This window comes from Solea senegalensis, linkage group LG10 (assembly GCF_019176455.1).
Source record: "Solea senegalensis isolate Sse05_10M linkage group LG10, IFAPA_SoseM_1, whole genome shotgun sequence".
Taxonomy (NCBI): domain Eukaryota; kingdom Metazoa; phylum Chordata; class Actinopteri; order Pleuronectiformes; family Soleidae; genus Solea; species Solea senegalensis.
The window spans coordinates 12980079-13006635 of NC_058030.1; the positions used below are offsets into that span (position 1 = coordinate 12980079).

Consider the following 26557-nt stretch of genomic DNA (forward strand, 5'->3'; position numbering starts at 1 on the left):
ATTTGTCTCCTTTTTTATGTATTTAATAAATGTAAAGTTACTCCCACTGATATATTTTTTTTTTTTTTACAAATCTTGTAATACTATTCCCCGCTCTAATAAGCACATGCTGTATAAACATGTCTTAATTCAGATTATTTCGACATTCAGCGTGGTGCCATTATGCTGTTTGCCATTACATCACCATGAGCTGTTCTACAGTGAGAGTGTTAAATCTGTAAGAGAGAGAAATATGCTGTTCTCGAGTATTGTACTGGATTACAGAATCAAGGTCGACTCACAAGACACAGAGCAGCATTATCCCTTAATCCTGTGTTTTGGTTTCAAATAGCCTTTTTACACCTAATCTTCACGAGCAAAATGACAAACACGAATTCTGAGGTAGGTATTTAAATGTGCATTACCTGCAATGTTAAGGTCAAAAGCTTACGCGAACTCTGTGTCCTTCGGAAGAACCGACTGCCATGCGTTCGCCGCGCTGCAGCTGTATTGCGGTAGACGTGGGACACTTGTGAGGAAATTCCCTCAGGCACTTTCATTTAGATAAGGTGAGATTTTAGAACGCCTCATTCAAAATATGGGTTATTTTTGGTTTGGCGCGGGGAGGACGAGGATCATTCAGGCGACAGATATGGTGACTATGATGTTACAATACCACGGCAGTTTTTTCCTCTTGACCAGGCTGCTCTAATGTCCATCAGGCAGAGCTGGAGGAAACTTAAAGGTGTTGTGAAAGACTAAAAGTGGGCCAGCCGCTGCTGCCTCCTGTTGACCTACCTTGTTCAGAGGGTCCAGGTACAGACTGATGACAGGACTCCTCCTCAGCGGACCACATTACTAATGTGTGAGGGTGCAAGAGGAGTACACCCAGTGATGAATCACTCCCCTGCACCCATGGCATCCTCATAAGTCAAGAGTAAAAGTGTTGAGCGCGTACGCTCGGTAAAAGCGCTCCTTCGTCCTGTTCACCACAGAGTCCAGGCCCGGTGGAAGACTGTAAGGGCTAAGCGATGCACGTTGCACATAGCCTGAAGATCTCCCTCAATCTTGAGGAAAACATTAGTCCCTCTTGAGGGTCGCTTGTTTTTCTAAAGCTCGCAAAACTCATAGGAAAAGTTGCTTTCACGCTTAAACAGAGCAGCTCTTTAATAAATGAGAGTAATCAATGTCGCGTTGATCTGGACTGCCTCGCCGGACCATCTGCATTACCTGAAGTCACAGAGAGAACATTAAATATATGTTAGTTTAAGCTAAAACCATTTTCTTCTCAGGGTTTGTGCGCCAATTACTTGCTGCACAGGGCCCTGCCTCATTATTCATTTTGGTGTTTCAGGAGGGAGAATAATTGTTCAGCCTAAATTCAGAGAAAAGTAATACAATTTTTGTCTTCTTTTTTTTTTCTTGTTGAAAACAACTTTATTGAAGCAACTCGGGAACATCAGGGTTCGCTTCTCTGTTTTCTTCTAGCCTTAAGCCAGAAGGTTAACTATTTTAGTTTACACACCTACCCTCCCCCAGAGCTGATGTCGGGCTATATTGGTGATGTTGGGGGAGTGTGTAAGTTTGACGCTAGGTAATACATCACACACTCCAGGGGGTCTCCCTGGTATGCTCCTCAATAATGAAGTTCATTCGTTAACTTCTCCCTCAAAGGCCAAGTTCCCCTGCTGCCCTTTTCAATAGCCATTGCGACTCTTACGAGAGTCACCCTAACCCACAGAAAAAACACATCATCATGCTTTTCCCCTTGACAGACTCAGTGGTTGCCTTTGCAGGTCATGAAGAATAAGAAGGTCCATTACCAATCCCTCATGCCTGCTTATTGCCATAATTATCACTGGGAAAATGACCTGCTCTGTTTGGTTTGTAGTGGAGAAACTGCGCCTCCCTAATCACCACCTCCTTCCCTCCTGTCGCCCTCATGCCATGGAGATGGAGCTTGTTTTGGGGGAGTCTTGCCAGTTCATTAGAATTCACAGGGTTCCACCTCCCTGCCTAGCCAGGCTAAGCCTCTCACACAGGCTGCCATGCCTGCGATAATCTCCCCTTCTCGTTCCCTCTCGCTTCTTCTCTCTCACTCTATCCTCCTATTCCTTTCCTTTCTGTCCCCAAGGGCAGGCTCACACAAAAGAGATGCGGCACAATTCATTATTAAATCTGATTTCTATTGATCGATTTAAAATTTGCTCCGAGAGTTGTGCGATAGCTCTTCAGCAGCGGCGATGATCTCTCTTTACCTCGGCCTCTTCATCTGATAAACCAAATAAATAACTTTGTGTATTTTTCAAGGCTGTATCCGTCAGTCGCCCACTTTCGCTTCGCAGACACTTTTCGCAGACAAGTGCCCCAATATAGAAAGACATTTTTTTTTACCACTTTAAATCTACCATATCGCTAAAATAACGACAAAAAAAAAAAAGTCATACCAGAAAGCAGTCGGCCTTAAATGATGTGAGGCTCAGACAGTCCTTGGTTTTGCAGCCATGTTGACACAGTAGCTATGTTTACATGGACGCAAAGTGAAAAGGTCTGATTGTGGTGTGCGTACACTTACGGCAAGCGTTCAGACGGAATGGACTTTTGTGATACGTCTATAATTCTGCGGCAGTAAAAGCCGAGGCAGCTTCACTTCTCCTTCCGTATTTCACCGTCTTCTTCAAACAGGTCATCAGTTCAATATGTGACATTTACGTGGATCATACACGGCACTGGGAAGTCACGAATGACGATCGGCATTCACTGGGTTAGAGTGAAATTTCTGATTGAGCAGAAAATCAGGTAATTTTTTCTGGGGGGGGGGATTGGCATGTTAAAATTCCATCTTTTTATTCTGATCTGGCTTTTTTTCGATGACTTGTGTCCGCTTGAACGTAGCTGGTGATTTGGAAACATCCCGACTGAATTGATTTGTTTCCATTTGTTGGAGAACGCATTTATATTAAGCTCTATAAATAACCACAGCGCTAACTCAAAAGGCTGCAGCCTTGTCAGCCATTCACTATAAGCACTGTGTTTGTGATAACGTGACAGTAGTGCACGTCCGTCACCTATGTAGGTATGAAATCCTTTCATTCCTCTTCCTTTTGACCCCGCTGTTCTATAAATACTGTGTTTGTGTGTGTGTGCATTGAGTGACAGTTTAAAAAAAAAAAGAGGAGAAAATAATGCTGAGTTGCCGAGTTTATAAATAATGAAGGAAATAAGAGTCTGATCCCATTGTAACTTAAATGATATAAGAACTGGTACAGCTGCACTGTGCTGTTCTAATAACCATAATGAGGTAACCGTTTCCTACAGCCACACATTATACTATTATACAACATTATAGCACAGCACAGCATTGGCATGTAGTTATTTTAAACTCTCCCTGCCCCATTCAAACTTGTCTTTTAATGCAACCCACCACAGTCCTCTGGACATAACCCAATAGTGTCTTCTATTTTCACTGAAATAGATATTCCCTTTGTTGTCTGTGTGATTTATTGAAGTCTTCCCACAAGTGGAAGCCCCCAGGAAATTGCCTGGAATGGCCCTAAATTGGTTTATGATTGTGTGATGTGGGCCAGTGCTGTTATGGTTCTAATATTATGCCCTCCACTCCTTGGCATTTATATTAAATTGATCTGTATTGTTTTCATGGAGTGCCTGTTGGAGCTTGTTAATTCTGCCGCTGCTGCGGGCAGGCCGCACACTTCCAAACACCTAGGTGGCTCTGAAGTTGAATATAAGACTGGGACGCGAAATGTAGAAGTCCACAACCGTTTAATCCGGTGTGGTCCGGCGCCACAAGGTGCGACACGGTGCGTTGTGTGCCGTCTGGGAGGTCAGTCCAAAGTTGTAATAGTAAAATGTAACATGGATGAGCTGCATGGTGAGTGTGTGTGCGTGGAGTCGCTCCTGACAGACACTTAATGAGGCCATTATCAGCTTTGGTCCTCTCCTGTCCTCCAGGGGCACCAGGAGATGCCCCGCTCCTTATCTCAATTGAGTTTGAGTCCAGAGAACTTGTTAACAGTAAAAGTGAATGAATCTGTGTGTGAGTGTGAGACACATGACTGGTCTCAAGTAAAAGACAAGTATTGTGTTGTGCCTGGTTCAACTCAGCGTCGCTACCAAAAAACTCTTCCCTGTAGCATTTTTTGTAATGACTAAAAAACAAAAAATTCTATTGATGGCTTCACATAAACCACATTAGCAGCATCAGTGCCTCTGTGGCTTAATCAATCAGCTAACGAACAAGTATCAGCAGCATATTGGCATGCTGTCACCGCTAATGTGGAGCAGTCAAAGGAGTGTGAAGAAGAACAAATGAAGCAGCTTTTCTACAAACATCAGTCCTTTTAGGCCCAGGATTTTAATCCCAGTCGTATAAAGTTGGAGGAAATAGTATTTGATGTAGAAGTGAAGGACGAACATTCACATTTAGATTTATTTGATGTATTTTATTTACTATGTTGCCTCTGGAAAAAAAAGATTTTGATGAAATGTTCTGCATGATGGAAGAAATGATTACAATTTGGTGGTGATACACTCATGGATACAAACAAATGTTAAGATAGGGGAGTGCACTGACTGACGTGGTGGAAAACGGAGTGGTCTTGGCAGAGATGTGGGCTCGGTGATTTATTTCTTTTGTTAACAAAAATACATCATCTACTCCGTGATGAAAAAAAAAAAAAAAAAGAACAAACGGGGGTCAATATTAATTCTAAACTTCACTAAATGGACGTTAACAGGATAGCATCTGTGCAATATACTGGCTGTTCTCTGCCAGGCAGAAGTCGTCGAAGTGAATCATCACACGCCTGTAACCAATCCTGCTTTAGACTGAGCCCCAGAGCCTCCTACAACATTAGCATATGACACAGAAAATACCGAAATAAATAAATACATGAATGAATGAATGAATGAATGAATAAATAAATAAATGTTGAAATAAATAAATGTATACATAAATAAAATAATGTTGTGTGTTCATATTATTCGTTTATTCATCTAATGTGAAAAACATATAGAAATAATCCTTTTTTTTCTGTAATTATTTCTGTGTTCATTTATTCAGTCCTTTATGGATTTATTGATTGATTGATTTCTGCATTTATTGATTTACCTATTTATAGATTTGTCATTTTTCGTCCTCCACAATCACCTTCACTGACTTTGCCGTACAGTGTGTGACAGTGTGAGTCTCGGCTGGTTCTAGGGCTGATATTGTGTGTGTGTTTCTGAGAGACGACCACAGATAGTGGCAGTTAAACATGTTCCTGTGTGGGCCTTGGCCTTGACTCATCTGGTGAACTTTTGCGGAGAGACGCCAGCATCGAGGTGAAACGACTGCACTGTCTCTCTGGCGTCACATTGTTTTGAATAGTTCCGTGGTTTGTATCCCAGGCACGCTTCATTTGATGCTATCAGTATCATATTTTGGTCGTTAGATGGTGTTGCAGTAAAAAGTCCAGTGTTGACACGACGTGAATTAATGTGTTTAGCGAATCTAATGAAACCCGCAGGACCTAATGAAACATTGTCATGGGGAAGATTTATGCTGCCAGAGTCCTCATTTCCATTTTTTATAGGGTTAGAAGTACCTTTATTCAATTAACAGAACACAACACACAAGACATCAAATGAATATGGATATTGAGAGTGTAAAACAAGAAAGGATAAATAATCATTTGTGTGGCACAAGATGTTTCACTATTATTCTTATTATCATCTGCTCTGTATCAACTGTTAATTAATGACTGAGGATGTGAAATGAGCCTCTAAAATGTCTAAATATTGGTAGTGCGGAAAAACATCTTTAATTTTTCGATTTCAAATATTAGAGCTTCTAAATTCAGAGCTGTATGGTTTTGTCTTGAGATGGGGGTTGATATGAGCACCAGCTTATTCATGAGATGCCAAATGCAATGTAGTTATTGGCCAGGGCTGGATTGTACTAAAACCAGAATATTGTATCAGAGAGAGGCAGCTGGTTAGGAGTCAGAACAGATTATCATATGGGAGAGAGGATGAGCGAGGAGAGGGAGGGGGAGGAGAGAGAAAAAGAGAGACTGGAATGGGAAGCAGGGGGCGAAAGTGAGGGGGCATGGGAGGGAGAGAGGGAGAAATGATAGCAAGAAACTCATCACCAGGTCGCTGTGGGGTGGAGAGGATCATCCAAAACCTTCCGTCACTATCTCCCCTTCTTCACCTGTCAAAACGAGTGTGTGAGAGCTGTCGGAGTGTGAGAGAGCGAGGGGGAGGAAATGCAGGTCCTCTGAGAGGTCAGGGGAAGAAGCTGTGGACTCCACTCATCTTCTCTCTGTGTAGGGCCCACCGCTGCTCGCAGACATCTGGCCTCACACTGATCACTCATATCTACAGACAGGGAGGAGAGGAGAAGAAGAGTGCAGCGCTTCGATCTTTGAGGCACCAAAAAAAATTACACATCGCCTCTTATCCATCCTGTCCACTCTTCCAAGTCTCTCTCTCTTTTTTTACTTCTGCCTTCTTTTGTTTCTTCACCTAAATGTCGAGCCTTTTATATCCTCTTTGACTTTGTTCTTATTCTTGACATTGCACCATTTTTAAAGGCAAAAAACAGGCAAGGGAGAAGAAAAAGCAACAAGAAGGGGCCAGAACAAGATGGTGAAAAACTGGTGTCTGCTCGAACAGGCTTGGACTTTATCCTTGTACTAAAAAGATAAGCCACTGAAGATAGTGAGAGTATGCTGTGTCTAGCAAGCCAGTATACAAGGCTCTGACTGCAATCAGTGGGAAGACGGCCAGCTTCCCTGCCTGAGCTCTCAGCGCCCCTACTGGCTGCATGCTGTGCCAATCAAAGGCTAGTGGGTGGGGAGCAGTCAGACATGAACACTGATGTCACAGTCACATGGATTCTGGTGTGGTCATGCTCGGAGGCTGAGAGACAGAGCTGTGCTGGCCAGCTGCTGCTGAGACAGCAGTGGAGGGCTTTGCGCTGGTGATAGTTTTTTCTCTTATGGACTCGAAGCTTAATGATGTATTTTGTGATTTCAGCTATGAAAGGTAAGAGCAAATATGCATGCTGATCCTGCAACCAGAGTAACAAGTAGGGAAGTATGGCTCCGCTATTCATAGCCTGCCAACTCTTTGCATTTCATTTGCAAGGCATGAGTGTGACAGAGAGAGAGTGAGGGAGAGGGAGCTGGGGAAGGAGGCAGAGAGAACTACAGTATGAATTAAGCTTTTATCATGTGTGTGTTTGTTTTAATGCTTGCAGACTATTTCACATTTCTGAATTGAAACTAAACTAGAACATGATTAAAATGTATTGAGGTTATTTAAGTTTGATTTCTCCTTTTAAAAAAAGAAAAAAGAAAAATCATTGGTGTGTTTTCTTCCTCCTTCTGTTGAGTGGGGTGCTGAGGAAACCACAGCCGACAAAGTGTAATCTCTGTACCTCTCTGACATTAACAGCTCCCAAGCCTCAGTGCAAAAGTTTCTTTTCTTTTTTCTTTTCTTCTGTTTTTTTTCCCTTGATATGAGGTAGCATGCGAGTGGGACGGAGGGGGGGTGAGGGGTGAAGGTCTTGTCGCTATTCCTTTCTGTCCCATCCCTAATCCTGTTGTTCCAGTTCAAAGGACGTGTCTGTTCCGCGGGAAGATGTGCGTGGTAGTGTTGAACATGGGTCGCAGACGGGCGACAAGGCAGTCGTGCATGTGTGTTTGCATATGCGTGTGTGTGTGTGTGTGTGTGTGTGTAAGAGAGTGTATTGAGTTCCACTGACCTGTTTTTTTAGGGTAGTGGGGTTTACATAATGTGGACATGAGAGCAGGACTGGGTCCTCTCAGTGGCTGTGATGTTGATCTAGAATGCTTAATCCCAGCTCTTCCACCCCCTCCATCATACAGGGAAACGTGCGCGCACACACTTGCACGCAGACAGATACTCAAAGTGCAGGCAGACGGAGCAATGTACACTGTTGTCATGCTTGGTCGCACGTTGTGTGTGTGCACACAGTGGTGTTTTTCATGCACATGACTTCACTCTCATTCTTCCATCTAGACGTGAGCGACGTGAGCAATCGCATCCAAACATATGTGCTCACATGTGCCCATGATACAGTCAAATACAATAACCACAATGGGCCAAAGGAAGTCGTGTCACTGTGTGTGAAACAGAAAATGTCAGCGATGATTACATCAGTTGATAGTTGCTGCTTCTCTCTTTACACCTGTCCCCCCCCCAAAAAAAAATGAATTCACCGTTGTGATTTATATAATATTTGTTAAATAAAAGAGCAGAGCATGTTTATAAAGATAGAGTGGAATAGGAAGTGTGAAAACCAAATTTAGATTAAAAAAATAATAATAATAATATTGCATCAGCATTTTATATTTACATTTAAAATGTGTATGTTAGTTTATAGTCCATAAGCTGTGTATGACTAAATGTGTAAATGTTTCTTTCTTTGTTTATTTGTATATTTTTTGTCACAGTGAGTGTGTGATCTTACAGCTCACAGTCTGTGTGGAACATTATATAATAAACGTGCTGTTCTGTATCTTAGTTACTGTATATCAGTGAAGCACGTATGAAAAATGACCTTTGACCTATTGTTCTCTGTTGTAAAATTAAATCTAATATTTTCTTTGACTTTTTTTAAAGAGGTGTATACAAACATTTTTTTTTCTTCCTCTCTGTTGACACAAGAGTAGAATATTTTCTTTTCCCGAATTATGACCTTGTTGAATTAATACATTCCAAATTCATTTGATCAGGATTAAATGTTTTATTTAACTTGGTTTATGTAGCCCGTTTTCATCTGTCCTTTTTCATTTTTATTAGTCTCAGTTTGATAGGAGCTGCTGGTGTCATCATGGGCTACTCTGAGAGTCTCAGAAATTAAATTAAAATGTGAACAGGCTGTATAATTGGAAACTAATTTAAACAGAAGCAGTCATTTCTTCTTGGAAAAGGTCGGTGAAAGGGATGAACAGCACAATGACTCGCTGCCTTGGCACGCACTTCCTTATTATGTTAATATTTTACATGATTATACTACATGTGGCTTTTTGTGTGTGTGTGTTTTTTACAGTGTTTTTCATATTGTACACCACCACCTCTCCCCTCTCTGTTCAGCCTCTCTACCACGCCACTGCCTCTCAAGTACCTAATTACCTGTAATGGAAACATCCCTCTCATTACCCCATGCAAATTAGCCAGCCTACTCAGCACAATTAAGATGAAAATTCCAATTACATAATTAAAGAAAGTTCTTTGATGTGTGGATAGACAGCAAAAGTATAAAGTGGACCTCACAGTATATATAATTAACCCCTAAAAAGGGCATTATTGTGGCGAGGTACAGGCAGCAGCAGTGTTCTATAAAAATAGTCGAAGGCAAGGCCCAGTAAGCCACTAGAGTGTATGCAGGCTCCATATAAATATGTGAATTAACACAAGTGTACTAGACTGTGAAAATGTTGCCGGACCGTAGAGAAGGTAAAGCCAAATATCTTCTGATAGCTGCTTTGAGGCAATGTTAACAATTGAGGGCGTAAATATTTGCTGTAGATTTAGTGCTCTTTGTCTCTTTCTATCAGTTGTTGATTGAAGCGCTCGCGACACAGTGCTGCAGGCTCTCACACATTAAAGCAGAGGTTAACAAGATTGGCTATTATCCAGTTGGGGATTTGGACATAGAGAGCCACAGGAAAAAAAATCACCACAGATTAAGGTGAAGGCAAATATAGCACAAGTCACCCACAAGGATTTAAAGAAAGAAAGATAATTAAAATAAACAATTACAATTTAAGAAGAGCTATTCTCACCTTATGTGATGTTTTATTCAATTATGGAAAAACAAAAAAAACAAAAACATTTAATCCCTGTAACATTTTTAAATAGATTCAAATCAAATGTTGTACAACCTTTAAATTACACACGTCTCATTAAAGTTGCTTTATGAAAGGAAAAAAAAAAATGATTTAATTTCACCTACTGTAAGGGAGAATTTACATGTGACTGTGAAAATGAAAAGATGATATCTGAGCAGAGGGAAGACAAAACAAACAAGATTTCCTCAGATGAATGGTGTGTATTTGTGTGTATGTGTCCATGCGAGTGCACGTGTGTGTGTGTGTGTGTGTGCGTGCGCGTGCGCGGACGCATGCATCAGCCCTCTCTCCCTCTCTCGTCTCTCTGCTGGTTGAGGAAGTCGAATGGCGTCCCCACAGGTTATTAAAGTGTGTGAGGTGTGCCAGTCTGTGTTGTGCACACTGAGACGAACATCCTGGCTTCTCGAGTGTGTGTAGGGACTGGTTAATGAGATATTGACTGCCCATTGATAGCATGGATTTTTGATTTGGCTCCACAGAAGAGGAGAGGAGAGGAGAGGAGGAGACAGAGAACTACTTTTTTGAATTTAACACCGTCTGAATAAAATTGAATATGCCATCAAAATAGAATTTTCATTTAAAAAGTGTTTAATTATTATCCTACTTTCAAAACATATGAATACCTGGAAGTCGTTTTACAGTCACATATGAACGGGGTTTTGATTCTCCCCACACATTAATCTACAGCTCCGTCCAAGCCATTGCCAGGGTGCCAGACAGCTCTGTCAGTCATCTTGTCCTGTCTGTCACCTTGTGGTTTTGACAGATTAGGCCAATCACACACAAGGTTAAATGGGGTCTGTTCTCCCATGCCCAATTAAACCATGGGATACAACTAACATCAGAAAGCTCAAGATAACCAAATATGTATATATATATGTATATATTTATACATATATATATATATATATATATATATATGTATATATGTATGTATGTAAGCTCGTACCTGAGACATTTTCTGCTCATTCTGAAACATTCACACCAAGTTCAGTCAGACTTCTCAGTTTGGCTCTCCAGTCAGGTAAAGCACCTGGCTGGACTTATAGTCAAACACCTCTAACTTAAGGGTAATTCCCTGCTGTATATTTCACCTGCTTTTTTTTAGATTTCGCTGAAATAGATCCTTTGAAGTATCTCCCTGTCATGCAGCATTTAGCTACTGATAGAATAATTCCTCTGTCGGCACTCCTTGGATAATCATGTACCACAGTCCATAAAGTTACATATTTTCACTTTAATTCCCCCTCCCCCCCCACCCCGTTTTGTTCCTGTCACCTCTCTGTCTGAAGAATAATGTAAAGACAGTAGAGGACATTTGTTATCTTTGGTTATTGAAACTACTGACATGCATGCCCTTTGGCTAACATTGATCCTCTTTAGGAAAGACTACCCTTATATGCTGTGCCACCCGGGGCCCAGAAGTTAACAAGAGAGTGATGGGTGAAGTTTTTTTTTTTTTTTTTTTCCTCCTGCTCCTGTACTTTCATTCTGAGCATGTCTCATACCATTGGCTTTTTTTCACTGTGAGCCTCTGGAGGACTGTCCATTGGCTTTTTGAAGTTGCATCAAAGAGGAAATGGGAGAGAAAAAGCATTATTGATTTTGCGTTTTGTCTGACTCAAACACTGAGGACAGAAAAACACATAAAGAGTTAGGTGTTGGCAGTGGGGCAGCTGTGAGCCAGAGGGAGACGGGGAGAAACCAAAAGAGGTAGAAGGTGAGGAAGAACACCAGACAATATAAATGCATCTCTCCCTAAAGTCGTGTGCTCAGTCCTCTCATTTCCATCATTTCTCTTTTCCTCTCTTTCCGTAATGGCAAAGTAAATAACGCCAAGCACTGTGCGGCGGGAGACAAACCTCCTTCTCTCCCGCCATGTCGGTTAGTTTTCCCTCCTCCATCAGCGCTCTTCAGTTGACCTGCTTTTCCATGAAACACCAAGCTGCTCTCTTCTTGGTTGTAATCAGATCGCTCTGCTCGGCAAGCCGAGTGGCAGTAGCAAGAAGAGGAGTATTGTTTGTGTAGTTTTATCACCTTCATCCTTCTCCTGTGTCAGTCCAGCAGAGGTGAGACAAGAGAGGAGTGCTTATCTGGTGCTAATGTGACCTAGGCTGTCGGAAAAGGGAGCTTGCATTGGCGACTGCTGATAAAAGCTGTGGCTTATGTGGTTTTCTCACCGGTTATGCAAAGTGTGATATGTTGTGATTTTGTTTTTAGGCTAGGATGCAATCGAATCGCGACAAAAACCATGTCATCCCAGCCCCATAAAATACGCCATATGCTGTAGCTTTGTCCGGTAATGTCTTATGTGTCACTCATGGGCGTCTGTGGAATTTAGGGAAAGACAAACAACATGTACGTGGTGATGCATCACCAGGATTATAGCAAAAGCATGCTGTAGAGTCGGGGAATGAAGAAGGGGTCAGAGGTCACAACATGCTAAGTTGCACTCCCCTCTGCTCCACGGAGAGTGACGACAGCATCTCGAGACGCCAGCGGGGAACAAAGGATGAAAAATGAGAGATGCGTGGAATTTTGATGAGATGAGGGAACAACCAGCTTTATAACAAAGATCGTCACAACATGCACTCTGCCTCTTGATTACAAAAAAGGGAGAGAAGTATGCGAGGCGTTTGATTACATGTCCCAGCAGAGGCCATTAGGGGTGTATGTGTAGGGATGGCACCACTGAAAGTCAACTGATCTATTGTCTACACTGATAAACAAGATTCCCCTGAGCACTAGGAGTTGCTCTTTAAAATAGATGAATGATATTGGTTTTCCGGAGGTTTTAAAATATCACATTTTCCAAACTTTACTGTTAGGGTTGTCACTTTTCCACCAAAATTTTGCTTGAGTGAATGTTATGTGACACACCATACGATCGAGAATATTTGGATGAACACCCCCTGTGCACACAGGTACACACACATACGCACAAACATGATGACAGATGCTTGTGTGTTGTGCATCTGCTGACTCTGTTCACTGTTAGCTGAGGCCGCAGATTGTTTGTTACTTTGCAGAAACAGAAATTCTTCCACACGCCATTGTCACGGCAAAGCAACATATCACAGATCTATATCGTCTTCCTCGGATGAGGAAAAAAGGACATGAATGACGACCAAGCTGCGCTCACAGCCCCCTCTGCTGGACAACTTGGTAATTTCTACATCTAATGCACTTCTAGGCTGTATATTTTGAATTGAATGGGCTGTTTAAGATGCAAGTTTGAACTTTCTCTCAAGTCTGAACCGATATCTTAATTTCTGACAGCCCTGTTCACCATCAGCGCCGATGATACATTTCACCACCGTAAATCAGATTGGAACAAAACATGTTTGAATTTCCCAGAGGAACCTGTGCAGGCCAGAGAGAAAACTAATTCTCAAGGTTGGATGCATTTCCACTATCCTCTCCCCAACAAAGATGCATGAAAGCAATGTTATCATCATAAATAACAAAGAAAAACAGCCTTGCCAGAACCCTCTGCTTAAGATTGATTTTTTATGCACATTTGAAATAAAAGAAATGCTGCTTCAGAGCTAATTACAAAGATGAAAGGAGGGGAAATGTGCAAGGCAGTGAACTTTGTTTAAAGACGCAGCACAGGGCTTGTTCAGGGACATGGTAATGAAATCCAACCTCATTTACTAACTCAAAAGTCTTCTTTCTTTTTTTTCAAAATCAAACCACATTTGCGCAGGTGATATACAAGGGAGAGGAAAAAGTGTCCTCATGTGTGTCAATCTCGCTCTCCTAATGAAACAAGTCAGCAATTTAACAATAGGTGTCCAAGACACTGAGTTGTGTGGATGTTTCCCAGCTGGAGGAAAGGGGCTAACTGACTGTGGAGAGATCCTTGACCTATCTGGGATGAGCTCCCTGCCCCCTCCAGCAATGTGGAATATATGATTGCTGATTATGAGTTTATTCCTCATCGTGCTGAGCCTTTTTGCATGTGAGGATCCATCCCTCCTCAGCCGAACTGATTAAGGAGCTGGAGATGATGCTACAGCTCTCAGCAATTGCTGAAAGACTCTCCAAGAGCCTGATAATCTGGAGTGCAGCTGGCAATCACCCACCACTGACTCCTTTGGAGGCTTTTTGGGTTGTTTTGCTGTTTTCAAGTATGCGCATCCCCCCCCCTTCTTTTGGTATATTGTTGTCTTTGTTCCCCTGGGCTTCTTGTTTCTGGATGAGAGCTTCCCTAGTGCTGAGCACAGGTCCTTGTCAACGTGGCTGCTCAGCTCAGCCGATAGTCCAGCCCCAACAACAGCGGTGTCAGCAAAGACCCTCGCTCAACGTCTCGCAATGTGCTTATGATCTCCTAATTTGGGCGAAGAAAGTATCCTTGTGTAGATGTGCTATTTCTTTGCTCATTTTTATTGCTACGGTCACAATATATAGGACAACGGCATCACATAAATTGAAAGAAATAGCTGCTCAAAAAAATGTATCCCCGCATAAACTTTAGGTGTTTATGTGAGATCCAATGGATTTCTGTCACTGGGAAACTGCAGTTTTCCAGCAAAAAGACTCGCACAACTGTTTTATTAGCTTGCAGGGATCTGTCGCTTAGTTACAAATCAGCAGCTGTCGTCTCTAAGTTTTGTGTTTGTCAATAGTTGCGGGACAGAGGAAAATCGTCTTTTTCCTACTGTGCTCATGGCTGTTTTAATGCCTTAAATGTGTGACCTGGGGCAACCGTGTAGGAATCTGCCCCAACAGAGCACTCTCAGTTACTGTACGGCCCATTGCTAATAACATCCTACTGTCAAACACATCACCCACAGTTTTACTGCTTATTCCTTAAATGCTTTAACATTTGGTTACCCGGTGACGAGACAAAAATATTACCAACAGCACTCTTTGGTTATACGCAGACCCAATATAGTGAAGTAGAAAACTCTTAATTTTCTCTCATGTATTTGCTTTTGATGGCAAAACTTAAAGCGAATGTAGTCGTGTGTGTCTCTGTAGTCAACAGTAAAGCTTGTACAGTTACAGATGTGACACCATCAGTCCCAGTAAACAAATGGCTTTTGTCTGCGCTCTGCTTCCTTGTGTAAATGAAATGCTTTAAGGTTCCACACTGCCTTGATGAAAGACGACAAACATGTCCCACGTCTCACGGTGCTGTCTGAGAAGTGATGGGCGGGAAGCTTCTTCCCAGACTTTCACTCTGTCCACATGCGTGCGTGTCTGTATATTTGTGTGTGAGTAAATTATTTCATTTTACCAAGAAACGTGAATTATGATCTCATATTCACACTCTTAGGGATTCAATTGAATTCAGTTGTCTAATCAAAACCGATGATATTCAGCAACGTTTCTTTGTTTCGTAAACAACAGGCAAACTCCAATTTCTCCTCATCGTGTGTCAACCTCATTGTTGCGGGGCACATGAGCTGTCACTGTGGATGAAGGAGAAAGGAACAAGGCGGGATTGGGGATAGGTTCCTGATCCTGAAGATGATCAGAGTACAAATCCTTTATGTTTGACATACCTTGCCCGTTTGAGTGGGTTAAGGAAGTTATTTTTTGATCTTTTGACACATGATTACACTTGGCCTTTCTGCTTTGATCTCAGCATGGATTTTTTTTTCTCCCTCTCTCCTGATGAGGGATTAATATAATTTATACATAAGGGATTTTGTTTTTTCTTGGGCCCCAGCCTCAAACTTGAGTAAACATTGTATACATAGTAGATTAACATTGTATTCATTTACACATTCTCATTAGTGAGTCCTAAGGTAATTAACCAGACGCCATGGTATATAAGGAGATAGATACCGTGCAAATAATTTATTCCTTTCTACTTGTACTTGGTGTGAGAAAAAAAAAGTGACTGATCAATTCTCCCTTAGATGTATCTCTTTGAAGACATTCAGTGTCTTATGAGAGCACCACCACCGTATTTTTCTCTGTAGAAACTGCAGCCTGCCGACCTCGCATATTCTATACAAACATTGCAGAGGACTGTTGCCTGAATCATCCTAATAGCCAGCAATTTACTTAAATACAGGGACTGAATAACCCCAATTAAAACCAAACAGGTGTAGAGCGGTGTTTGTACGATGGTTGCAAACAGAGAGTTTCCAGGTTAGTGTTGGGTTAATCCACCCAGAACTGAAAACAATTGACAGGGAATAAAATTAAGATCACTGTTTTTTTCTCTCTGAGTACATGTGTTTATTACTCTCTTAAGGCCATAAAAAAGGATAAGATCACTTAAACCTGGGGGAGATATTGTATAGTGCATAAAGACTTGTTCACAAAACAAAACATTTTCATTTAAAAATTAAAAACAACATCTGTCGAGGCCAGCTGATGTTTTCATATTAAGTAGAGCTGAACAATTAATCGAAATGCTATCAAAATCGCAATACGGCCTGCTGCTATTTTCAAATCGCAGGAGGTGCAATATATCTTAAAGCCAAAATGTGTGAAAAAGTATCATTTTAGATTAAATCAAGATCATTTAAAATATGTTATTCAAATGAAATCGAGAAAAACTATGTAAAAAGTGCCATTCCCTCTCATATTGTGACTGTTTCAGTGCGGATAATCACAATTATTGATATTTATTTCAAAATTGTTCAGCCCTAATACAGTATGAGGGAAATTTGCACACACAGACAAATAACACAGTGGAAAACTGCAAAACATAATGCTGCCTTGTTTTGCATAGGTTGAATATGCAGAAATCTTTGAAGAAGAATAAAACTTTAAAACCTGAAACAGTATCTTGCGAACCATGAAAACTGACCTATATATACCTAGCCTATATTATTTATTTATTTAGTTATTTTATATACATATATATAGATATATACGGTATATATATGTAGTATATGTAAACATATGTGTTTCTGTTGGTCTGCAAGTTTAAAAGAGCCCAGTATGTGGAAACCATTTACACTTCTACATATACTTTGCATTAACATAGACAACTTTGCGTTTGTTTCTCACATCATTTCTCCCGCACGAAACAGAAAAGCAGAGGTGGCTGATTTTCTGCAGCTCAGTTTCTCTGAGGCATTCCACAGATTTACCGTGATGTATTGTCTCCTGAATGTTATCCATAGGCATGCACGCATATGGCTTCATAATGGCTATTACTGATGTACGGTATGTTTGTGAGATAGATTTGATGTCTCAATGGTGCATTCCTTGAGCAAACATGTAAGCCTCCAACGAAGCAGGGTTTATTTTTAAAACCACAGGAAAGGCTTTCCTGCAGATTTAATTCGAGTGTGTGTTTCTGACTGTGAGACAAATCAGTTTGGGCTTTGTGGAATTAGAGTTTGCCGCATAAATCTCAAATCTGTTCCTGAAACAGACAATTGTCTTTCATGTGATTGGACACTTCTACAGTGCCTTTGAGGGGAAATAAGAGGAAGCAAACCTTCACGACACGGCGAGAGCTATAAGTACAGTAAAGATGGCTTGGTGTTTCTCAGCTGACCCAAGTGTGTTGACTGAATACAATATGCATGTGTCTGGCTGTCTGTGTACTCCAGTGCTGGGAGACTATTTGCTGAAGGTCATTTGGGATCATAGCGTGCCATTAATAATTCCTGAAAGCATCCAACATTTCCATCTGTTCTGCTGCAACCATCGCTCCGCTTCAAAGACAAAGGCAGCATTTGTAGGTTAGCATTAAACCTGCCTGCAGGCTATGATGTTGTAGGTGGGATTCTTTGTTGAGAGAACATATCTCTGGTCTCCAGGTCATAATGTGTGCTGCTCTGAACAGCTTCACCGTATGAACACATACAGGCTTCAGTCCAGTGCATGTCTGTGGTACAGTTTACACACTTTTGCAGGCTCCCGGTCTCTTCCATAGACTGTATAAACATCTGGATGTATTATTCTGATTCCAAAACAAACTCTGCAGATGAGATGGGTGCAATGTCAGGTTTTTGAAACATTGACTTCACACACATCACCTACAACCAGGCGCCTATTGGATGGTGCAAGCCGTCAAACCGAAGCATCCGGAGAAAGGACCAGGACCTTCTCACTGTGAGGCAACAATGCGAACCAGTGGTCCACTGTGCTAAAAACTTGCAATTGAGACCATTAATTAACTCCTCTGGAAAATATCTGATATCCGCAATTATTAATCTCAGTTGCATTCAAACTGAGTTCTTTTTGCAACCAATGGAGTCACCACCTTCCCTTTCGAATTCCCACATTACCCTCCACAGGTAGAGGGAATGCAATTATCGCCTTGTTGGGCATCTAGATATATTTCCAGAGAAATTATCAAAGCTCATGACAAAGCATTGTGTGCATTTGTGTGTAGTTGACCAAATAGAACGTAATTACCTGAATTCTCTACACTCTAAACTGGACAACGTGATAGCACCACTCTCAGATTCACTGGAGGCCTGCTGGGAGTAAATGGATGTTTGGAAGTGACATCCAGTGCACAGGCCTGGTGGGCGCAGTGGGCAAGGAGGCAAGTACCTAGCTGAGTGAAAGATGGCAGTATGCAAGCAGAGTGTGTGCACACACTGAGGCTGTGACAGAAAACAGTGTGAGATCTGCTCCTGCTGCTCCATCTTCCCCTGCCAATGATAGACCTTCACCCTAATTTGGTTAATAGCACAGTACAAATGTATATTCCACCCACTCTTTGCTCAGGTGTAGCTCGTGGTGAACGTGTATTCGTGTTTACTTAGAAAAAGAGGGATGGGAATGTTAGCTTCTGTGAAGGCATTTTCAGGACTCACTGAAGGAATACAGCATGTGATTCAATGACGCTTACAGTTGTTACTTCTTCATTCCTCACTTGTGGGCTGCTGATAAAGCATCCCTGCCCTTAAAGTAACTCCACCCTCTTTCAGCCCTGGGCTCTTGTACGTTGCTGTAGGGCTGACCACTGAGTCTACTCAAATCACCATCAGCTCCAAACTGCTTAGCCTGGCCTATTTGAATTTTACATCTCTGCTGACTCATAATCCTGTCAGGACCTTTCTTCTTTATCATGTCTTTGCCTCCGGTAGACTTTGATCACGAGCACGACAGAAATGTATTCATTTCTGTTTAGAAATGGAAACACGACTGGTGACGTTTGCTTTGTCATGGCTTGATTTGGACATCTGATCAAGATTATATACCGCAGAGTTTAGATTCTCTTTGAAGGTGATTATTTTACCGCATTTGTCCATTCATGACATTTCAGGGGAAGCCATTGACTGTGTCAAAACACGCAGGGAAAGTGAGCAGGAAATGATTTTTGGCTGATGGCACACTCTCAAAGTAGTCAGGTTAGAGTGTCTGCTGTGCTGTTCTGGCCGCTACGCAGGACAACGGTTCAGATCGACATGATAAAGAGGGACTGATTGAGCTCTGTACAGCCACGGGAAGCTGAGCCTTGGGGTTCAAGGTTATCTGGACAAATCAGACTCCTGTTTCTATTCATCCCCTCCTCAGCCACCAGCCAGACCTTCCTGGGCAAACCAGCAAATTAGCAATTCTGATATCTGCAAGCAGGTCTGGCAAGGGAATGTCTGTGAATCCTAATGCCATGATTAAACTTTCATATCCGTCCGGGGGAAGTGCTGCATGTACAAAATAAGCAGTCTCTTTTTATTTTTCAGCACTTTAAGCATGCTTGTCGAGATGAGCAAACATAAACCTTTCAATTGGGTTAAATGGACTGGGTGTGCAGGAGTCAGTCAAATAACTCAAGTCTTTGGTATCTTCAGAGTATGTAAGTGTATCAATATACTTAACATAATGTTAAGTAAAAGTATGTAGTCACCTGCCATTATTTCTTTGAAGTATTTGCTTTAGGCCCAGTCCATAGTATAAACTATTTGTTGTGCAATAATATGCTAAATGTTTATAATAATCAGGGGAAATGGAATACCCTTGATATTGTATGTTCCCTGGCTGGCAATTCTGAGTTAATGGTAGAGATGCAGGGGTAAAGGGAGCCTCAGTCCAGACCGTGAGCCAGGCCTGGATGTGGCCATTATGTAAGATGGTCTTATCTGGCTCTACCTCCTGCTGAGCCTGAGCCTAGCTTCCCTCTGCTCTCTCTTCCTGGTGCTTCCAAAACATGGGCCTTCATTAGCAGGGCTAAATATCCCCGTTCTCTGCAATCTCTATCATTTCTTGCCTTGAGGCAATCCGATAATTACCTGTTCTCATTTCCCCTCCTCCTGGCCAGCAGCAAAGTGTTCTGACTTGCATTAGTTTGCATGAAATATTATCAGAATATTGCACTTTTTTTTTCCCCCATCCCGCAGCCTTTGACATGGGGAATATGGAGTCACAGTGGCAGTGATTGACAGGTGCCTGTCTTTCATGCTCTTCTGAGAATAGCTCTTTGTTCTGAAGTTACAGCGTGAATTTTGTTGGAAGGAGGAATGAGTGTGTAATGTGTGTGAAGGCTTTGTTGCTTTGTTTAACATCTGTCTTCCATTATTTCTAGGCAGTATTGTTATGTGTTACATCTCTCTCTGTTACCTACAGTGTCGGTAGAACTCTTTCTGATTTTCTGAATCTAAACTTACCAGTGAACTTTACCCTTAGAGAAACTATCACTATTGTAACAGAGTAGCATCTCTCTCGCTCTCTGATTTTGCAGGGTTTGGGATGGAGACCAATTCTGTGTATTCTGTCTCATGCTATTCTTTCTGATCAGTAATAACGTCCAGTGGCGTTTCATGGGGAGATGGACGAGGTTTACCACTACAGGCAAAAAAATCTCAGAAGAAATGACATATGATAGCTTGTAAAAGCAAAATGCTGTCTCTGGTGTTGATATAATGAGGTTCACCCTCGTCAAAATCTCTGCCACTGAAGTGTAAATATCCCAACTTCAAATATTACTGTTTTCAGAAGATAATTTCATGCATGTCATTTGCCAAAATGCATCTCTCTTTATGTCAACAAAGATGTGAACATGACATTTTTTTTGCCAGTGCTTATTTTAGCCAATTTAAAAATATGTCTTTAAATGTCATTCATGAATGTGCATGGAAATTTTAAAGGAACTTGTGTGCCGAGCAAAGGATTGGTCTGATATGAGGATAAGTTGTTGATGCATGCATGCATGCAGTAAGCCAATTCAGTGTCTCCCCTTGCTTTGCTGTGGGAAGCAGTGATGATTTTGGACTTTGTGATGGTCACTTTAATCTCTAATGAAGGCTCGTCCCTGGCTCTGCTCAGCTCTCTGATAGCAGAGCAGTCATAAACAGGCCTGTCAGGGGGATTGCAGCGCTTGCAGAGCAAATGGCAAAGAAAACCCCAGGGACCAAGCCATGCTACCATTATGGTCTAATTCAGATATAGCCCAGAAAAAACAGACTTTCATATGAGAAAAAAAAAAATTCTGCTCTGCCTTGCAAGTTTACTCTGTGGCAGAATCAATGCGTATCTATGCATATCGTGCGTTTTCGTTTTAATCATAAACGGGCTACCCTATTACTCCAAGTGACTACGTTTGTCAGGTGGTCAACTCATCACCTTTAAGAAAATGCTGATCGGAAACTAAAATACCATCAACCCTGTTCCAGCTGCACATGAACACTGTCACTGCAGCGCAAATTGACCATAAAATCTGTGTTTCTAAATTCTGTCACGCCATGTTATAGCACATGCTCCTTTTAGTTCTCCAACATTATCATACAAATTCATGTTTAACGTTCATTGCGAGATGTAAATGTGTGCTCAAATGATTCTGTGAAACTGATTACTGGTTGCTCCATGTTCTGACACATCCTGTATTCATGCAGCATGTGCGACAGCTGGTTAGTAATTAGAATAATCTTCTCCCTGGTAGTGATTTAGCTTTCATGACTGCAGCTTACCTCAAATTGAAAATAAATTTTATAGATTAATGCCTATGCCAAATTGAAAATAAATTTATAGATAAATGCCTATGCTGTTCCAGCAAATTACACCGCTGTAACTCAAAGGGGAGCCAAGTTGTTTATTTTGGTGGTAAAGGCGTAATCAGAGAAAACAAACAAAGCACCTATGAGCGCTGTCAGATTAATAACGATGCTACCCCGAAGTAATAATACAAACGATGATTTTTCATTTAGCACACTCTACTCCACCTCATCATGGTTATTATAGATTCTATATCATTATTGTTTTCGCTCCAGACGATCAAGATAATGCCAAAAAACAGTAGTAATAAATCAGATTGGTATGTTAATTTTTTAACATAACTCTGGCTATGTATGTATGTACATGGACGCACACAGACACACTTACATGAGTTGACTGTGTTACGACGAGGCTATACATTGTCTTCCTCCCAGCTTTTGTTCTGGTGTATCTGGGCAAATCCCATGGTGATGAGGCGTAGAAGCTGCCATGGAGAAGGCATAAGCCTTTCATATGCATAGCAGAGATAAGAGGCAGCCATTTTATCAGCCGAGCTGTCGCTCAAACATGCTCGCGTGTTACGTGTCCCCGGGAGCGCCTCCAGAAACATGTCCCTTTAATGACACGGCCTGTGCTCGCCAAGAGGACACCCAGTTTGTTCTGTGTTTAACCTGACTATTATGCCAATTACACCAGGCAGCAATGTTGACAAACACACTCGGAGAATTGCAGCACTTGATTGGTAGCTGTGTTCCCATGTCCCCTGCTGTGACATCTTCTGTGACATCAACTTAACTAGCATCGACCAGAATATCAACAGGGCCTCTAGAAAACTCCACAGGGGAACGTTTGTGCCAACTGAGCATCTAGTGAGATCCATGGAGTCGAACAAAGCAGAGGGGGAGAAATCATTCTTCCCACTGGTCGTCACTGTTCTCGGGCTCGTTGCTGTTCATAAAGAGCATTGTGTTTCCTGCCACGCTGGGGCAACATGTAGAAAGTTGTTGTGGTGTATCATATTGCCTCTGAGGATTAGATCCCAAATACTGACCCAGAACAATTAGCTTCTACTTATGTAACCCTGAAACCCTTGAAATGAGCTGTGAGACACCCTGCCAGTGTGGAAGCATAATATTAAAGCACAGTGGCAGCTCACTTGCTACAGTAGAAGTGTGAGCACTTGGTCAGAATGCACGAAAGCTATTTCAGCAGATTTTTTTGAGCAAGAGCAGCATTGTACTGCATCAGCTGATTTGCACAAATTCTGTTTTGATAAGCATGCATCTTTTGAAAGAAAAGCATGATGCCCTTTTACTTTTGAGCACATGAACTGATTGATTTGTTCCAGGCACAGCACGTGTGGTGTTTTTCTCTACATAGCTTCTATAGCAAAAACAATACAATTTCTACGGTACGGTCTGTTTTAATGACGTCAAAAACAGAGTGCAGGAATCATTCAGCTTGTTTTGAGTAACACCAACCCTCCTCCAGGTTGGTGCGAGAAGTCAGTCAGCGGTGACATTTCAGAGCTGTGTTCACAGTACCTTGAAACCGTGATATTTTTTTTTACTTACAGACAGAATCTCACACCATCAATTTTATATCTTACTTTTTTTTTTGCCGTATTACAGGCTTCCATTTTTTTCTATAACGTTCAGTCTTTTTTCCTTTTTTTTTTTGCTGAATGGCCGAATTTTTTTTCCCCCTCATACTGTATCGCAGGGTTAAGTTGTGTTTACAACACCTTGCACGGAGATTTAAAAGGCAATAACAACCACAGATTACAGTTTAACACTGAGGTCAGGAACTGTTCCGTAACAGGTCACTTGAGCTCTGGTCTGTTCATGTAAGTGTTGTGCTGACATCACCACTGCCATGAACACCGTTTCTATCTTGATTTACCTTCTGGCTGAAGTCAGACCTGGTCAAGAAGTGTCTTTGCTTATTGAGAGCGAGCTCTGCTCTTTTGTGTAAGAGTACTGATGCAGGCAGGGAAGCAGGCAGGCAGCTGCCTCTGCTGGCCTGGTCAACGGGAAAACAGCTCAGTCCCAGCATGCCCTTCTCCATTCTCTTACGTAACACGCCACCGTTAAGCTGCAGTTAGCAAACGTTAGAGGTCAGCTGGTTATTGGGACAGTGGAAATGTAGTCATTCAGTGGAGCACTATTTACAGTAGCAGAAGAATATTGCCGTGTGAAGCAAACAGGGGTTTGTCCTCCCGTCATTTAATATTTATTTAATATGAGATGGAAAAAATAAATATGTTAAGAGTGCATGACTGATTTGTCTTAAAGTAAATTTTCCATGCAGTGCCTCAAAACTCTTCATATAGAGGGTGTGTTGGATTTATGTAAAGCCTGTATTCTGTCAATATCTTTGTGCCATTGTGCGCATCCAGTTCTTTGTTATGTTCTTGAATCTTTCCATGCCTGGAGGTCATAATGTTTTCCTGTTCATCGTGTTAGTGCAGTCGAACCAGTGCAGCGTGTACGGCATGTGTTACTTTGCAGTGAAGGTGCTGTGATTTACACCTAAGTACAAGAAAGGGAGGCTGGGAAACCAATTTATGTCCATTTAAATTCAGACAAACCGGTGATACCAGTGTGCAGTCCACTGCCAGCTGATTGATAAAGGCGGTTTGTGATGGCCTAATGTACCTGGCCCTGTAGTTCTCCTGTAAATGTGCAAAATGGGCCATCGTTTAATCGAGTCAAGACTTTTTTTTTTGTCAGAGTAAAATGTCCAAATGAAATAAAAGCAGACAGAATTAAACACCACATTTTAAAAAGTTGGCACATATGCACTTCATTTTCCTCTAGCCTGCTGTACAAAAGGACTTGATCATGCAGGAGAGTCATAAAAAGACATTTCATTGTCCAATTAAAACCCACGAACACAGCCTTCACTTCTATTCGATTTCTGACATGTTGCCGTGGCTCCGCCAGTATTGACAACGCGTATGAAAACCAAATTATATTTTGCCGTTGGAAGTCTACATCTTAATTCAGACAACTCTTTTTAAACCCCCTTTGGTTTTGATAAAAGAAAAAGCAATGTCAATCAGGGTATCTAATGAGAAAGTGCATTTTGTAATTCACTCAAAGGGAATAGTAAATTGAAAAGAGTTGCAACCTTTTAACACGCTCACATACACCGGCACTGACAGTCAAGCTCCATTATCTGACAGCTGGAGCGGTTAAAAATAACTGTGCTTGCAGCAAATTAGACGTATCATTTGGCTTCTAAGTGAGAGATGAATCTTTGTGTGGATGCTCCTGCCATGCCGTGACACTGGGGCAATATATCAGGCTGTGTTTGCCTGTCTCTCTCATAAACTCCAAATGGAATTGTAAACAGATGAAGCAATTTTACACCAAACATATTCTCTCTGAGTGGCTCCTATGCTGTACTGAGAAACTTAGCTACCATACACATATACTGTACATTACTGGCCCATGCACTCTCAAGCCAAAGTACATAAATCATCATTTGGCTTCATGTAGGGTTATTGCTATCGCTCAGAGCCAACCCTTGGTGTGTTTTATATGTTTTTTTGTTTTTTTTAATCTAATGACAAATCTGATGTTATTGCATATAGGTTGTTTTGAAGATTTGCCAGGCTTTTCTTAGCTCACATGTTAGAGCCGGTTCACATATCTAGACAATGCACAAACAATTCCACACAGTTGAGCTGGATGAATCCATCCCACGTGTCACAGTCAACATTTCCATGTCATCCAATAGCACCTTGCCCACTTGTGCATGCATTTTATGTCAGGTGTCAGAAGCAGTGGTGTCGGTTCCCGTGTAAGATGGTCAAAGAGATGTAACTGTGGGATTCCTGTTACAATAAGGTAAGTAAAGAGATTTCCATGGGAGGCTTATGTGACACCCAAGGTGTAGCGTTCCCTCTAAATACCTAACAACATCATTGTTAATTCATAGCGATTTAATCACTTACTACAGTAAGTGCAGGAAGGACGATCTTTGTTTCACTGTGTCTCGCAAGGTAATCTAATGTATTTCCTTGCTTAAGACACATGTCTGCAACTGCGTTCACCCCGGATTTTTTTTTTAGTCTGCATATTTACTGGGCTCAGAGTGGCCCTGACTCAGTCTGCTTGGAATGATTTATCTCATCCAGTTTAACTGACAGGTATTGATGTGATACAGGGATAAATGTGGTAGATTGATGGGATTAAAGCCCACCCTATTGTTCCCATGCTGTGCATCACTGACACATGTGAGACTCATGTCTCTCATTAAAGAAAATAAATGCTTCAGGCATCCTCTCTGCAAAAGCATCAAGTTTATATGTGTGTGTGTGTGTGGGAAGCTTTCTCAGTTGCTTTCCCTCTCTATAATCTCTCCCTTCTTGCACAATGGATTTAGTCTGGCCTTGAATGGAGGAGGGAATAAATTGCAGCTGACTCTAAACACCAGAGCATTAGTCCTGTTGACAAAGCCCTGGACATTTGATTATATTAAACAAAGGGAAAAGACCAATGATATTTCATTAATTATCAAAAGCACATGATAGCCAGCTTCTTAGATGAGGCATCGGAGCCGCCAAAGAAATCTAATCTTAACATTGCAAAAATAAAACAAATGGCATAAAGCAGTGTGCGAGAGAGAAGCTTTCTCCACTTTTCGTGCATGCCAGGCACTCGGCTGTGTATCTAAATTTCAGGGAGCTCTTGTTAACTATATTTGGGTTCCACTGGAGTGGATTAAGGATCCTTTACTGCAAACCCACGGGATTCTCAGAGACATAAAAGAGGAGACTGTTTGCATCCATGCTATACAAATAATTGCAGGTTTCAAACTGA

At 41.6% G+C, this 26557-nt stretch overlaps 1 protein-coding gene across 1 annotated transcript in view; it reads left to right on the forward strand.

Moving 5' to 3' along the window:
- Positions 1 to 6617: 6617 nt before the first annotated feature.
- roraa (RAR-related orphan receptor A, paralog a) overlaps positions 6618 to 26557 on the forward strand; it is a 39112-nt gene continuing 19172 nt past the window's right edge. Inside the window, exon 1 of the mRNA XM_044036030.1 lies at positions 6618 to 7032. Coding sequence (XP_043891965.1) covers positions 7002 to 7032 — 31 coding nt within the window. The 5' untranslated portion in view covers positions 6618 to 7001. The remainder of the gene's footprint in view (positions 7033 to 26557) is intronic.